General features: G+C 46.2%; 2 protein-coding genes across 3 annotated transcripts in view; one reads left to right on the top strand and one right to left on the bottom strand.

The window, feature by feature from the left end:
- The window catches only part of CCNT1 (cyclin T1), a 60,502-nt gene extending 56,263 nt beyond the window's left edge, over window positions 1-4,239 (bottom strand). The window contains exon 1 of the mRNA XM_033936359.1: window positions 4,078-4,239. Coding sequence (XP_033792250.1) covers window positions 4,078-4,220 — 143 coding nt within the window. The 5' untranslated portion in view covers window positions 4,221-4,239. The remainder of the gene's footprint in view (window positions 1-4,077) is intronic.
- A 69-nt stretch (window positions 4,240-4,308) lies between these two features.
- TEX49 (testis expressed 49) overlaps window positions 4,309-16,248 on the top strand; it is a 53,577-nt gene continuing 41,637 nt past the window's right edge. For both annotated transcript variants that reach the window (XM_033936362.1, XM_033936361.1), the window contains exon 1: window positions 4,309-4,752. In XM_033936362.1, coding sequence (XP_033792253.1) covers window positions 4,668-4,752 — 85 coding nt within the window. In that variant the 5' untranslated portion in view covers window positions 4,309-4,667. The remainder of the gene's footprint in view (window positions 4,753-16,248) is intronic.

The following is a 16,248-nucleotide window of genomic DNA, read 5'->3' as shown; positions in this document are numbered from 1 at the left end:
GCTGTGATCCGTCTGTTTGGGAAGGGCGGATGAACTAAACTGGATTAGTGAGGGACAGCACAGGTATATATAGGGCTACCTGCACATGCTCAGATGAGGCTCCCAAAAGCCTCACCAGAGCTCTGGGAGAGCAATTCCGAATTGGGAACGTAGATGACATCACCAAAAGTGGGGCTGACTTATACTGCTTGTCCATGGAGAAAAGTGGTGTACAATTAAACAAATTCTACAACAATACCAATGCATCTATAATCAATGCTTACACAGTTCTCTGCTAAATTAACAATTAATACCTGATTTTCTCACAAACAGCAGCACCCGTCAGTTAGTCCTTAAACTACTGAATATAATACTGATGAAAACACTGTCTTAAGCACTTCATTAAAACATTTGATAATCGTTTTGTAAATATATACAAGAAAAAATATATATAACAAAGGAAACTGTGAAAGCTAGTCTTGGGATTCCACTAATCAGAGACTATTGCCTAGTGGAAGGTTATCTGTAGAAGTTTTGTCAGCCGGAAGCCCGAAGTCATAATGCCGTTGTACAGATCCATGGTGAGACCTCATCTGGAATATTGTGTACAATTCTGGAGGCCACATTACCAAAAGGATGTGCTGAGAGCTGAATCGGTTCAGCGAATGGCCACCAGGATGTTCTCAGGACTCAAGGATCTCTCGTATGAGGAAAGACTGAGTAATTTGCAGCTATACTCACTCGAGGAACGTAGAGAGAGGGGGGAGACATGATTGAGACGTTCAAATATATCATGGGCTGTTTTGAGGTGGAAGATGATATCTTTTTTCTTAAAGGACCCACAACCACAAAAGGGCATCCGCTGAAAATCAGGGGCGGGAAATTTCATGGCAACACCAGGAAGTATTTCTTCACCGAAAGGGTGGTTGATCATTGGAATGATCTTCCACTGCAGGTAATTGAGGCCAGCAGCGTGCCAGATTTTAAGAAAAAATGGGATAGGCATGTGGGATCTCTTAGGGGAAGAATTTAGGGGGGTGGGTCATTAGAGTGGGCAGACTTGATGGGCCGTGGCCCTTTTCCGCCGTCATTTTCTATGTTATGTAGCTGAAAGTCCAAAAAATATGACTTAGGACAGCAGTTTTGACCACAGTGATTCTTACCAAGTTTAAACTTATGCCTTCATCACCAGTTGCCTTGACTATTGCAACACACTGTTTCTGGACCTAAGCAAAGCCAATTTGGCATACTGTGTTCAATTCTGGTCTCCTTTATCTCAAGAAAGATATAGCTGCGCTAGAAAAGGTTCAAAGAAGAGTGACCAAGATGATAAAGGGGATGGAACTCCACTTGTATGAGGAAAGACTAAAAAGGTTAGGGCTCTTCAGCTTGGAAAAGAGACAGCTGAGGGGAGATATGACTGAAGTCTACAAAACCCTGAGTGGAGTAGAACGGGTACAAGTGGATCGATTTTTCACTTTGTCAAAAATTACAAACATAGAAAAACATGATGGCAGATAAAGGCCAAATGGCCCATGTAGTCTGCCCATCCGCAGTAACCATTATCTCTTTCTCTATCTGAGAGATCCCATATGCCTATCCCAGGCCCTCTTGAATTCAGACACAGTCTCTGTCTCCACCACCTCTTCTGGGAGATTGTTCCACGCATCTACCACCCTTTCCGTAAAAAAGTATTTCCGCAGATTACGCTGGAGCCTATCACCTCTTAACTTCATCCTATGCCCTCTCATTGCAGAGTTTCCTTTCAAATTAAAAAGACTCGACTCATGCACATTTACATTACGTAGGTATTTAAACGTCTCTATCATATCTCCCCTCTTCCGCCTTTCCTTCAAAGTATACAGATTGAGATCTTTAAGTCTGTCCCCATATGCCTTATGATGAAGAGCACATACCATTTTAGTAGCCAGGATTTAGGGACATCAAACTAGACTTAACCAGAAAGAGATCCTTTTCCTAAGCAGGATCGGCCCTTTGGACCTCCTTTTCAGCAGGATTTTGCTAAAGCTTGTCTTACTACATACACTGTTCGTAAGCAACTGAAAATAGCACTATTTCAACAACACTATGGACCTTTATGAAAATGCACCCAATGCAGACTTGAGAATTAGCTTCCATACCCCTTTTTTTCTTTTTTCTCGTACTCTGGACTACATAAACATATCCATGTCACTCACTCACACCCATTGTTCAAGAGGATCGATAGTTCTAGTTCCTGCACCTTCAGTTAATAGGATGTTATAATATAACTCTTGTTTGCAGCATTGTAAACAGCTTAATATTCTAGTACAAGTGGTATATCAAATGTAATAAATCCAATCCAGTGAATGAACATTCTTTAAGTCCTAACGTATATGTTCACATTTTTTAAGTAGGACAGTAACAAAATTGATACTTAATGTGTACAGTCGACCCCGCTTAAGTGCAAGCCCTTCAAACCGGTTTGCCACATGCACTTAAACAGAGCGTGCGCTTAATCGGAGTACCATGTGAAGAGAATTGAGTACTGTCATTTTTCTCACAATATCAGCAGCTCGGGGGCAGGATTCCGTGCTTGCATCGATCACTGCCATCACATATCTTAGGACGAGTGACCTGTAATCACGTTTGAAGTTTGCGATTATCCCTTGTTTTTTGTTGCTTTCATATTCAACAGGCAGGCACCTTGAAGCCAACAGCTTCGCTACGTTTGAAAGTGGTGTATAGGTCTCTATAGCTTTAATTAGGAGACCATACATGTGCAACTGCAGAAGGACCTGGAGAACACCACTCTCAGGGGACAGGCACTTCCAAATTATGTAATAACAAATACTGTAATAACGTCTAAGCAGCATCTGATATCAGCATGTGGACACGTTCAGCCAAAGAATGATTTTTGTCCACGACGCCATGATGCAGTTCCGAAAGTTCAAACACATGGCCAGGCCTAGACTGCTGTTCTGAAACACATGGCTCATCTACATGATTGCTTTTAACTGGAGTGAACTTTAGGTGAAAGAATACAGGTGGGACCTATGACATCAGTGCGCATAAGCGGATTGTGTGCTTATCAGAATTGCAAATATCCAGTTTACATCCATTGACTTTAATGTAAAAAAAACAGGACCATGGTGGTAGGCTGTGGATAACTGAAGCGAGCGCTTAACCGACATGCACTTAGGTGGAGTCGACTGTAGTATGCTCTTCCAATGGACTTCTCTATGCAGCAATTTACTATAACTACCCCAAGTCTCTTTCAATATTTTATCATATTTTAGATCACAGAAAAGGTAAAGTGATCTGTATAGTACAGTAAATCATATAGCTAACTTGGACCAATAAATTATTACATTATAATACATGATTTGGATATCCACCCCTTTGCTCTCATGAGGCTGCCATAGGATTGATTACTTGTTTGTTTCACTTATATCAGTGGTCTCAAACTCAAACCCTTTGCAGGGCCACATTTTGGATTTGTAGGTATTTGGAGGGTGTCAGAAAAAATAGTTAATGTCTTATTAAAGAAATGACAATTTTGCATGAGGTAAAACTCTTTATAGTTTATAAATCTTTTCTTTTGGCTAAGTCTTAATAATAATTTGCAATTTATAGCTATAGAGACATATGATCAAGAAACTGTTTTATTTTAATTTTGTGATTATGATAAACATACCGAGGGCCTCAAAATAGTACCTGGCGGGTCGCATGTGGCCCCCAGGCCGCGAGTTTGAGACCACTGGCTTACATATAGTGATATTTGTCAACATTTGCTTATTTCTGAAGAATGATTACCTTCGAAAGCTAATTTAAAAATGCATTTAAAAAGATTCACCTTCTTTATGTTTTCGTTTCTATATTTTTACCTATCCAGAGCCACCCATCTGAAAAAACGCACGTGAAAGTATGTACATATAAATACAAAGTTATGCACACTATGGAGCCGGAATATATACATAAGCAACATAATAGCAGCGTTTATATGCATTTCCGCACACACCAGATCGCAGCTTTTGGAGTACAACAGGCCTGGCGCTAGGCAGTAGGCCTAGGCCCGACTAGGCCCAAGCCTCATTCCCCTTCCTAACACACGGATACACGTTAAGACGTTGGCCCATATCCTGCAACAGATTAGCAGCTTGCTGCCGGTACGAGAGTTCCTTATCTGGGTCAAGACCCGCGCGACGAGAAGGACTTTTCGCGAGCTGTTCCCGACTGAAATACCAGCGGCTCGCCTCCATAGCTCGGCAGCACGGCACGCACGTAGACGTACGCGCCTACGCACGCAAAACACGTACGGCGCGAAACGTAGGACGGAGCGAACCTTCGACGAACGTCACTTCCTGTGAAACTAGGTGGACGGAATGGCAAGGAAGGGTAGTGAGTGAGTGGCGGTTAAGCGGAGATGTTGTTTATAGCGACGGTGTTAGTCCTGTCTAAACTTGCAGTACGGAGTCTGACTGGATATTACGTGTCTTGCAGGCAGCGTGTAAAAGTAATTGTGAAATTGTGATGCCTCATTGGGATGGGGGTCGGACACGTCTTACTCTGAGCTACACGCTGATTGGCTTACTCTTGAGGTTCTCATGACAACGGCATAAACTACTTGCTGGCTTTCAGTTGGTTCAGTACTGCAGGTTGCGGCGAAGTCAAGAGGGCTCAGTGCCCCTGCCACACAGATATCCTCCATGACGTTCTTCGGCTTCACAAATTTGAAGCACAAAGATCCCTTCACAGACAAAAAACTGCAAGCAGAAGTGATGGAAAGTGAAGGTAAGGGGCAATCTAACTATCGGATCACTCGGTTCCGCTTGAAAGCTACTGGGAGATAGGACAAGCTGAACACTGTAGGCAGAGTTGTTAAGAAATAAAAGATAAATAAAGCAAAATATAGTAGTTCATATAGTAGCTATTATTTGGGTTTCTGCCAGGTACTTGTGACGTGGATCGGTTACTGTGGAAACTGGACACTGGGCTGGATTGTCCTTTGCTCTGACTGGACTAATTTGAGTAACAAATATTGATGGTCTTGTTAGTCTACTTGAATATGTTAAGAACATGTGGGTTCTTTCCTATCCCCTGCAGATAGGTTATACATTAAAAGGAGATACCTGACACTTGACTGTAACCAGAAAGGGATCATCCTGTTTTCTGTAGCCGAACTCCAGATACCTAAGATTCAACAACTTGTACCTCTCAACAAATTTTCATGAGGTATCATTCCTGTGTGGGCCCAGTCTTCAGTGCAGGGTCTATGTTCCTTACCCCCTCCCCCTTTTTATCAAGCTGTGCTGTCGAGCAACGTGAGCTAAATGCCGAGCCACCCATTCTATTCCTCTAAGCATTTAGCTTGCGCTGCTTGGCATCACAGCTTGATTAAAGTGGGGGGATGTTAATACATCCCTTTGTGTTCAGGATAATGTTATAGAAGCCTTTGTTCCTATCTCCAGGAAGTACAAAGGGACCAATGGGATTTTTTGTACAAACCCACTCTATTCCTGGACAAGTGGGTAGTCAATCTCATCTCATGAGATCTCTTGTAGGAAGCTTCATTTACGTATTTTTGACCCCCCCCCCCCCCTCTTACCTTAGGACTGCCTTCTAACATCCAATTGTCTTCCTACAATCAAGACAGTAGGAGCTAGTCTTTTCTGCTCTTGTTTGTTTCTTTATCTAACTTTAGTATATTTGTAACTTCACATGTTATGCTACAGAAGTTCCCTGTGAGGACAGCTCTAGCTGTGGGAGATTGCAGACTTTAAACTAAACTAAACCTTGGGTTTGTATACCGCACCATCTCCATTGTTGTGGAGCTCGGCACGGTTTACAGGAATTGTGATGAGAAAGGAACTCCAAGGAAGGGCTAGATGAAGATCAGAGGAGAGGAGAATATTAGAGGACTAGGAAGTCAGAAGAGGGGGGAGTATTAGGTTTTAGAGAAAAGCCAGGTTTTTAGCTGTTTACGGAAGGGTTGGAGAGCACTCAGGTTTTGAAGGGGGGAGATAAGGTTGTTCCAAAGCTCGATAAGTCTGAAGGAGAGGGAAGTCCCCAGGTTTCCTGGGTGGGAAATGCCTTTTAATGAGGGGAAGGATAACTTCGATTTATGGGTAGGCCTGGTGGTATTAAGATTTGAGGAATTCCAAGAAAGTGGGATTAATGGAGGAAGGATGCCATGGAGGATCTTGAAGGTTAGGCAGATGCATTTGAAATGAACTCTGGAAGTTATCGGGAGCCAATGAAGCTTGGAGAGGAGCGGTGAGACGTGATCAAATTTACTTTTTGCAAAGATAAGCTTGGCCGCGGCGTTTTGGATCCGTTGGAGTCTGAGGAGGTTTTTCTTAGTTAGGCTTATGAAGATAGAATTGCAGTAGTCCAGTCTGGAGAGGATGATGGATTGGACGAGAACGGCGAAATGTTTTTGGTGGAAACAGGATCTTACTTTCCTCAGCATGTGTAGGCTGAAGTAGCATTTTTTTGCCAGGGAGTTGAGGTGATCATTGAAGGACAGTGTAGAGTCAATGATGACGCCCAGGACCTTGCTGGAGAATTCGAGCTGCAGAGTGGAGCCAGAGGACAAAGGGATTGAGGTGGGTAGCTGAACTAAATTTGGGCCAAGCCAGAGTAGTTTTGTTTTGGATTCATTCAATTTCATTTGGACGGTATGGGCCCAGGATTGGAGGTTACAAGAGGATATGTTCTCTGAAAGATTAGTGAGGTTCGAGTCGGTCTCGAGAAGGACGAGGATGTCATCAGCATAGGTGTAGATTGTTTCAAGGGGGGATAGATGGAGGAGTTTTAAGAGAGGTCATATAAATGTTGAAGAGGATAGGGGATAGAGGTGAGCCTTGCGGGACTCCGCAGATTGGTATCCAGGGGGAGGATGAGGTGCCATTCCTATTGACAATGTAGGATCGGTAGCGGAGGAATTTTGAGAACCATTCAAGGACTATAGAGGTGATGCCAATCTCGGAGAGTTGGTAGATTAGAATATCGTGGTGAACAACGTCGAAAGCGGCAGAAAGATCGAATTGCAGGAGGACGGCGAACTTGTTACGGGAGTGAAGTTATTGAACCTTGGAGATTAGGGAGGTCAGTAGGGATTCGGTGCTGAAATTGGGGCGAAAGACTTTACTGCAAAGTTCACTTCCATGGAATTGGCTGCTCTCCAGTGTTCCCACCTGGCTAGCCTGCATTCTCAGATCGGGGCTCAGGGACCATTCCCTTGGGAGCATTGCTCACATCAGGTTCGTCCGCTAGTGGATTTGAGCACAGGCGGCGTGGCTCTGTGATGGTATATCCAAGATTGAGACCAACTCTGTTCCTCTACCTGTTCATGTGTGCTGTATTTCCAAGTGAGGTGGAGGTCTCTGGCTGGAACGTTGGGCCCAAGAGGCAGTCAGAAGACCGACAGTCCAGTTTTCAAGGCTTGTGAGGCAGAGGATCTCCCTGTAAGCTGTTTCAGCTTCCATCTTGCAACTCTCAGCACACAGTATTGCACAGTGAATAAACGGGCTGACAACAGCCTGTGAGATCAATTTGGGAGGGATCTCCAATTTAGGATTTTAAGAGGTCTGGAAGTTAGCCCTAGGTCCCCCCCACCCCCAAAATCCTAAAATTTCTGTGTTTTAGGAGACCTATCTTCATATCTCCATTTTTCTGGAGCAGGGAAGAAACTTGAGTTTCCATGTCTTGCAACAGCATTTCCAGTTTGCAGTAAGATTCCTTTATTTTTCACTTGCAATTGACGAGAGCACAGACTTAACTGATGTTGCACAGCTATCCATTTTTATTTGCGGCATAGATGAGAACCTTACAATAACAGAGGAACTCCTCCTGCTAATACCAATGCATGATATTAGGAAAGCTAACATTTTTAACAAAATTAAAGTAATGTTTAAGGAAGAAAAATTGTCTTGGTTGAAGCTAGCATCGTTGGTTACTGATGGTGCACCTGCCATGGCAAGTGGTAAAAACGGTGTTGTAGGAAAGATAAAAGAAAATGTATTGATGAAGGGTCAGTTATTCCATTTGTACATTTCTACTGCATCATGCATCAAGGTGCATTTTGTGGCCGTGTTTTAAAAGTTGACATTTTGAAGCATGAAATAAAAATTATTAACTATATACTCTTGAAAAGCTTGCACCACAGACAGTTCAACACTTTTATAAAAGAAATTGGCTGTGAGCATAGTGAAATTCTGTATCACTTTCAAATAAGATGGTTTAGCTGTGGAAGAGTATTCTAACGATTTTGGGATTTGAGAGATGAAATAAAGATGTTCCTTGAAAGTAAAAACCAAGATGCTTCACTCTTTGATGATACAAAATTGTTACGTGATCTGGCATTCAGCACAGACATAACTGGCTACTTGAATGACTTGAATGTCAAACTGCAAGGCCAAAATAAGTTGGTCACTGATCTGATTGGCAATATTAAGGCATTTGTGCGCAAACTACAGCTTTGGGAAGTTCAACTTAAAGTGGGAAATCTTGCTCACTTCCCAACTTTGAAGTCTGCAATTACGAGTTTTCTAAAAAAAAATTAGTGTGTTAAAGGAAGACTTTGACAGGCGGTTTGAATGCTTCAGGAATATAGAAAACATTTTTAACATATTCATGTCACCATTTTCTTGTAGTGTTGATAATGCATCTGAAGAACTTCAACTAGAATTAATAGATTTTTCAGTGTGATTCTCTGCTAAAAGAAAAATTTGGCAGTTGCAATCTTACAGAATTCTATCAGTTTGTTTCGAAGGATAAATATAAAAACATTCACAACCTAGCTATACGGGTTCTGTCAGTGTTTGGAAGCACATTCATGTGAACAATTATTTTCAAAAATTAACCAAGTGAAATCTCTTCAAAGGAACAAGTTAAGTGATGCCCATTTGTTTTCAGTTTTGAAAGTTGCATGTTCTAAGGATATTGATCCTAATATTGATAACTTGGGATTCCTTTTACAAAGCCACGCTAGGGCCATAACGTGTGGAGTAGCGTGTGCTAAATTGCCGCACACGCAAGCTGCTACTGCCTCCTTTTAAACAGGCGGTAGATTTCCGGCTAGTGTGCGCTAACCCGGTGCGTGCGATAAAACCACTAGTGCGGCTTTGTAAAAGGAGCTCTTGGTGTCAGAGAAGCTTGCCCAAGCTTCTGGTCAGAAAAGGTAACCTGGTGTACTGTACTCAGTATTTAAAATGCCAATGCTTTACTTACCACATTTGTCATTTTTTGAATTAACAAAAGATTATAATAGTTTTTTGATCATATGTCTCTTTAGCTATAAATTAAAATATTATTATTAAGACTTAGCCAAAAGGAAAGATTTATAAACTATAAAGCACAGTTACTTACCGTAACAGGTGTTATCCAGGGACAGCAGGCAGATATTCTCTACATGTGGGTGACGTCATCCACGGAGCCCCGACACGGACAGCTTTTCAAGCAAACTTGATTGAAGATTTCAAGTTTGCTGGTGCTGCACCACGCATGTGTGTGCCTTCCTGCTCCACTAGAGGGCACATCCCCTCCTCATGGTCTTCAGTTCAGATAGCTAGCAAAGAAGCCAACCTCGGGGGAGGTGGGAGGGTTGCGAGAATATCTGCCTGCTGTCCCTAGATAACACCTGTTACGGTAAGTAACTGTGCTTTATCCCAGGACAAGCAGGCAGCATATTCTCTACATGTGGGTGACCTCCAAGCTAACCAAAAAGGAACGGAGGGAAAGTTGGCAATTATGAAAACAGATTACGCAACCCCGACTGGCCAAACTGGCCGTCGCGCCTGGAAAAACGTCCAAACAGTAGTGAGAGGTGAAGGTATGAACCGAAGACCAAGTGGCAGCCTTGCAGAGCTCCTCAATAGGCATGGCTCTGAGGAAAACGACAGACGCAGCCATCACTCGGACATAATGCCCCATGACCCGATCTTGCAGCGAGAGACCAGCCTGAGCGTAGCAGAAATACAAGCAGCCAACCAGTTGGATTAGGTGCGCTTGGAAAAAGGGCGACCCAACCGACGAGGATCAAAAGAGATGAACAGTTGAGGAGCCATCCAATGAGGCTCAGTAGGATGCAGACAAAAGGCTAACGCCCTCATACAATCAAGAGTGTGAAGCGCCCCTCGCCAGGAGGCGAGTGGGGCTTCGAAAAAAAGACCGGAAGAACAATGGAATGATTGAGATGAAAGTCCGAAACCACCTTGGGCAAGAACTTAGGATGAGTACGCAGGATCACTGTGTCATGATGAAATACAGAAAAGACGGGTCCGCAACCAGAGCTTGCAGCTCACTGACTCTGCGAACAGACGTGAGAACTACCAGGAACACCACCTTCCAAGTAAAGTACTTCAGATGAGCCTTATCAATGGATTCAAATGGAGGTTTCACCAATTGAACCAGGACCACACTAAGATCCCAAACCACCGGAGGGGGCTGGAGCGGAGGATGAACATTGAAGAGACTCTTCATAAAGCGGGAAACCGTCGGATAGACGGAGAGCAGCTTCCCATCAAGCGGCCGATGAAAGGCAGCAATCGCACAGAGGTGGACTCAAATAGATGTCGATTTGAGACCAGACCGAGACAAGTGGAACAGATAATCCAGCACTGAAGGCAAGGAGGCAGAGAGCGGATCCATGCAGTGCTCAGCACACCACGCAGTAAATCTGGACCATTTCTGGGAATAGCATTGCCGAGTGGAGCTATTTCGCGAGGCTTCGAGAACATCCCCACCGACTGAGAGAAACAGAAGGAGGGAGGCACGTGGCGAGGAACCAAGCTGATAAGTGTAGAGACTGCAGATTGGGATGCAACAAAAAACCTCAACACTGAGACAGCAGAGAAGGAAACACAGGTAGAAGCAGAGGCTCCCTGACACTGAGCTGGAGGAGCAGGGAGAACCACGGCTGCCGGGGTCACAGAGGAGCCATAAAGATCATGGTGGCGCAGACCGACAGGAGGTGTACCAAAGACCTGAGAATCAGAGGAAAGGGAGGGAACGCATAGAGGAACCTGCCCGTCCAATCGAGAAGGAAAGCATCCGCCTCGAGGCGAACCCGGGAGAATATCCTCGAGCAGTATCGAGGCAACCAGTGAGTGAGGGACGAAGTGAACAGAACTACCTGTGGAGTTCCCCACCGAACAACCACCTGCCGCAGAGTCTGAGAATGGAGCGATCATTCATGCGGCCGAAAAAGGAGACTCAACGTGTCCACTAGACAATGCTGCTCGCCCTGGAAATACACCGCCCGAAGAAAGAGGTTGTGGTGTAACGCCCCCTGCCAATGACGAAGGGCTTCCCTGCAAAGTGACAGGGAACCTGTACCCCCTGGCTTGGTCACAGAATACATCGCCACCTGGATGTCTGTACGCACCAGGACCCCGCAATCCTGCAACCAAGAACGAAAATCCACCACGGCATTCTAAATGGCCCGGAGCTCCAACAGGTTGATGCGGCAGCGACGGTCCGCACTCGACCAAAGACCCTGAGTCCGAAGGCCGTCGAGGTGCGCCCCTAAGCCTGTGCAGAGGAGTCCATCATCAGAACCTTCTGATGCGGGGGTACGAAGAGGTGGCCCACCAACGAAGCAAGCATTTCAAGGAGGGAGGCACCGCAATTTGCTGGGAAGCAGGATCACGATCCTGCCACCACTGAGACACTCGGGTCCAGTGGGGAACACAAATATGAAACCAGGCGAACGGCGGTACATGAACCGTGGAGACCCATGGTCCCAAAAGGATTATCATCCGCTCGGCCGAGACTGAAGACCACTGAGACACCAGCTGACTCAGGCGCAGACGGGCGGCCTGCCGAGGCAGAGGCAGAAAAGACCGGAGGCGGACCGAGGCCAGAGGGGCCACCTTCCGGCATAAATGAACAAGGGCCTCCCCCTGAGGCCGAGACAAGAAGGAGCGCAGACAAACTGGGTTCAGGTCCGCCCCGACGGACTCCCGAGACTGGGGCGGACAGAGGCGCTGAACCGTTCCCGGACTAGAAACTAGTGCAGGTCACGAAGGGCCAGGACCAGACACAGATGGGATGATGGGAACGCCCAACCGACAGAGGCGAGGCTATACCCCCTGTGCGTAGACACGAAGGAGACACCACTCCCGAAGGGAGGGGAGGAATCTCCAGAAGGAGAACAGCCCAGAGGCTATGCGAGAATAGTCAAAAAGACAGCCAGGAGTCGCCGAAGCCGGCAGCTGGACCGTAACCCGGCACTGCTGCAGCTATTGCGGCCGCTGCGAAGGAGGCCGAGAGAACACAGGAAAGGTATCCGGAGGGCCCCTCCGGAGAGGGAGTCCAAACCGCCAAGGCAGAAGGGATTCAGCTTAAGGCATCCAGATAGGCGAAGGACCGGTCGCATTCTGAGAGGCGGTTAGTGGCCACCACAAGAGAGGACTCAAGAAGCGCAGTACTCACGCAAGTAAAAGTGGCGAGACGATCCTGGAGGTTTGGATCCCAAGCCATACTCTGCGCCAAGCGAGACGACGCATGGCGGGAGCAATAGAGCCGGAGCAGGGAGAGAGTCTCCTCCAGGAGACCAAATTCCGTACTACAAGATTCCGGCAACGTCTGCCCGGAATGAACCGAAGAGAAAGCGGGGAACCCTCTCGAACAGGAGCCGGAGGCGTCGAGGCACAGAGCCCCAGGCGACGTCGAGGCACTAAGCCCCCGTCGATACCGGGGCACAATACCGCAGTCGACGCCGAGGCCCAAAGCCTCAGCCAACGTCGAGGTATAAAGCCCCCAGCGATGTTGGGGCACCAAGCCTCAGTCGAGGCACAAGGCCACAGTCAACCAAGGGGCACAAAGCCGCAGACGACGTCAAGTCATAAAAGCCCCGGTCGACGGCGAGGCACAGAGCTCCAGCTGACGACGAGGCCCCCAGCTTCAGGCGACGTCGAGGCACAAGCCTCAGGCGACGTCGAAGCACAAGCCATAGGCGACGCGGAGCACACGGCCGCAGCCGACGTCGAAGGTACAAAGCATCAGTCAACGTCGAGACACCAAGACACAAAGCTTCAGTCGACGTCGAAGCACCAGGCCTCAGTCAACGTCGAGGCACCAAGCCTCAAGTCGACGTCGAGGCACAAGGCCTCAAGTCGACGTCGAGGCACAAGGCCTCAAGTCGACGTCGAGGCACAAGGCCTCAGTTGACGTCGAGGCACGAAGCCCCAGTCGACGTCGAGGCACGAAGCCCCAGTCGACGTCGAGGCACACCGAAGTCCGTCGAGGGTCGGAAGTTGGCACCGTACCAATGAAACTGGTAATGAAGGTGCAGCAGTGCGCTCCATAGAGGGCAACCTCGAGGAGTATTCCCATGAAAGGAGGCACGCTTCGAAGGTCTCGTAGAGGCTGGCACGATTGCACTCGATGCCTGGAATGCGTGAGACTCAGCCGGTGGCGTTACCGAGGTAACACACCTAGAAACAAAGAAAGACTTACCGGGGATCGATGCTACGTCAGCCTGATTCCCGGCCATTCTGCTCACACGAGATGAGCCCAGAGAGAGGCCAGGGAAGAAGAAAACACAGCTGCAGCCAAACGAGGCCTAGCAGCATGGCTGAGGCCCAAGAAGGGCCTGCTGGTGGAAAACCAGCAGAAACTCAACAAAAAGTCCATTTTTTTTTTTTAAACAAAGAAAATACACGATCAATCAACAAACGCACAGCGACTCCCGAACAAAATAAAGAAGCCGCGGTGCTAGAAAGGCACTTAGAAGAACGCAGAGAAGAGAGACAGGGCTTTCTGGCTCCGCGGAAAACTAAGAACTGAAGACCATGAGGAGGGGATGCGCTCTCTAGTGGAGCAGGAAGGCACAAACATACGTGGTGCAGCACCAGCAAACTTGAAATCTTCAATCAAGTTTACTTGAAAAGCTGTCCGCGTCGGGGCTCCATGGATGACGTCACTCACATGTAGAGAATATGCTGCCTGCTTGTCCTGGGATAAAGAGTTTTACCTCATGCAAAATTGTCATTTCTTTAATAAGACATTAACTATTTTTTCTGAGGCCCTCCAAGTACCTACAAATCCAAAATGTGGCCCTGCAAAGGGTTTGAATTAGAGACCATTGGTATAGCACCTAGTTATAAGTTTTCTTTTATTAGAACTGTATAATAACAGTTTGAAAGAGGTAACCTCAACCAACCTTTAACAGGGGATAAGAATAAGAAGTGTCGCACTTGCAAATAGATATAAAAATCAGATGAGGTTAGAGAGTACAGAGAACACAATTGCTGAAAGGATTTTAACACTCCTGCATCATAAAGGTCACCCACCTAAGTAATATCATGAAGTAACCAGCCGCTAAGTAGGGATTTATCCCACGCAGGTTCAAAGGCATAGAGAGATTGCAATGGTGAGGCTACAGATAATCTCTTCGCACCCATCAAAGCAGCTGGAGCGCGGACCACTAAAGATCGAAAGAAGAGAAAGCCAGGAGACGCACATTTCACATATTAATTAACTATACATTATTTTTTCATTGTTAACTTTTTTGAAACTGTGGGGTACTTTTTGTGTACAGTGAGGTTGTCCTGGGTTTGGTTTAATGGCTTAGCTGCTCTTGTTTGTATCTTTCAAGTATCTTGGTGCAACATTTGAGATTTTTGTTGATTTTTCTATTATTTACTAAGGCACCTAAGTTTGGGTTGCCAACCAAAGTGTGTGAGACCCGCAAAGATATAAATTGTTTCTGGAATAGTCATTGTAACCATTCACCCCCTTCCTTTACAAAGGTTTCAGAGTCCCAAAACTGCAGCTGACTATGAGTAAATATTTGATTGTTGCATTGCCCATAACCTCATCCCTGACTCTAGTTGGACCTGCTCATCCACAATGTGTGCCCCATGTCATACTAAGTCCCCTATTCTGCCGACATTCACTACTAAAATGACCAAACTGGCCACAGGTCGTGGATATGTGGTTGCCCACCTCCTCTGCTAGTCCACTGGACCTGGGCCAGTGTAGAAAACTGGTCCTCTACCCGATTTCTCATCGTCACTATCCTTCTTCACTTGCTCTTCATTTTGCACCTGCATTGACATTTTTTTCTGCGATTTCTATAATCCCTGTCCTATTTCCCCACTTCCCCACTTCATCCTCAGCCAGCCTACAAAGTGGTCAAATGGGACCAGAAGGGATCCATCCCAGGAAACTAAGGGAGCTCAGAGAGGTTCTGGTGAGTCCTATTAAAGACTTGTTCAACAAATCTCTGGAGACAGGAGTGGTTCCTGGGGATTGGAGGAGAGTGGATGTGGTCCCTATTCACAAAAGTGGTCACAGGGATGAAGCAGGAAACTACAGGCTGGTGAGCCTCACTTCAGTTGTTGGAAAAATAATGGACGTGTTGCTGAAAGAAAGGATAATGTACTTCCTTGAATCTAGTGGGTTACAGGATCCGAGGCAACATGGCTTTACAAAAGGTAAATCGTGCCAAACGAACCTGATTGAATATTTTGATTGGGTGACCAGAGACATATGCTAGATGTAATTTACTTAGATTTCAGCAAAGCCTTTGATACGGTTCCTCATAGGAGGCTGTTGAACAAACTTGAAAGGCTGATTAGGACCCAAAGTGTTGAACTGGGTTAAAAACTGACTGTCGGACAGACACCAGAGGGTGGTGGTTAATGAAAGTCGCTCGGAGGAAGGAAAGGTGAGTAGTGGAGTCCCTCAGGTTCGATGCTGGGGCAGATCCTGTTCAATATATTTGTGAGTGACATTGCTTAAGGGTTAGAAGGAAAAGTGTGCCTTTTTGCAGATGATACCAAGATTTGTAACAGAGTAGACACCGAAGAGGGAGTGGAAAATATGAAAAAGGATCTGCAAAAGTTAGAGGAATGGTCTTTGGCATTTGGAATGCCATAGGCTGGTCTAAGGGTGGCGAAGGCTATGCGCCAGTTGTATCCCGTCTCTCAGGACGAGCTTGACAGATTTAAGAACCCCAGAGTGGATGCTTTGGCGCCTGCGGTTACCAAGAAGACTACCTTGCCAGTTGAGGGAGATATAGCTCTCAAAGACATTCAGGATAGAATCTTCTCTCAAGCTGTCCTTTGATGTAGCAGCGGTTACCTTGCAAGTGGCAGTGTGCAGTTCTTATGCGGCACGGGCTCGCCTACATTGGGTTCAAGGTATGGCAGATAAGATGATGGAGACCAGGGTGCCTGTGCCATCCGATTTTGCGGATGTGGAAACGGGTCTAGCTTATATGGCGGATGCCCTCTATGATATTATTAGGGCTTCGGTGAAACAAATGGCTCTGTCTGT

This window comes from Geotrypetes seraphini, chromosome 3 (assembly GCF_902459505.1).
Source record: "Geotrypetes seraphini chromosome 3, aGeoSer1.1, whole genome shotgun sequence".
NCBI classification, from domain to species: domain Eukaryota; kingdom Metazoa; phylum Chordata; class Amphibia; order Gymnophiona; family Dermophiidae; genus Geotrypetes; species Geotrypetes seraphini.
Note: the sequence above shows the minus strand (reverse complement) of the source record. Positions and strands in the feature narration are given on the sequence as shown.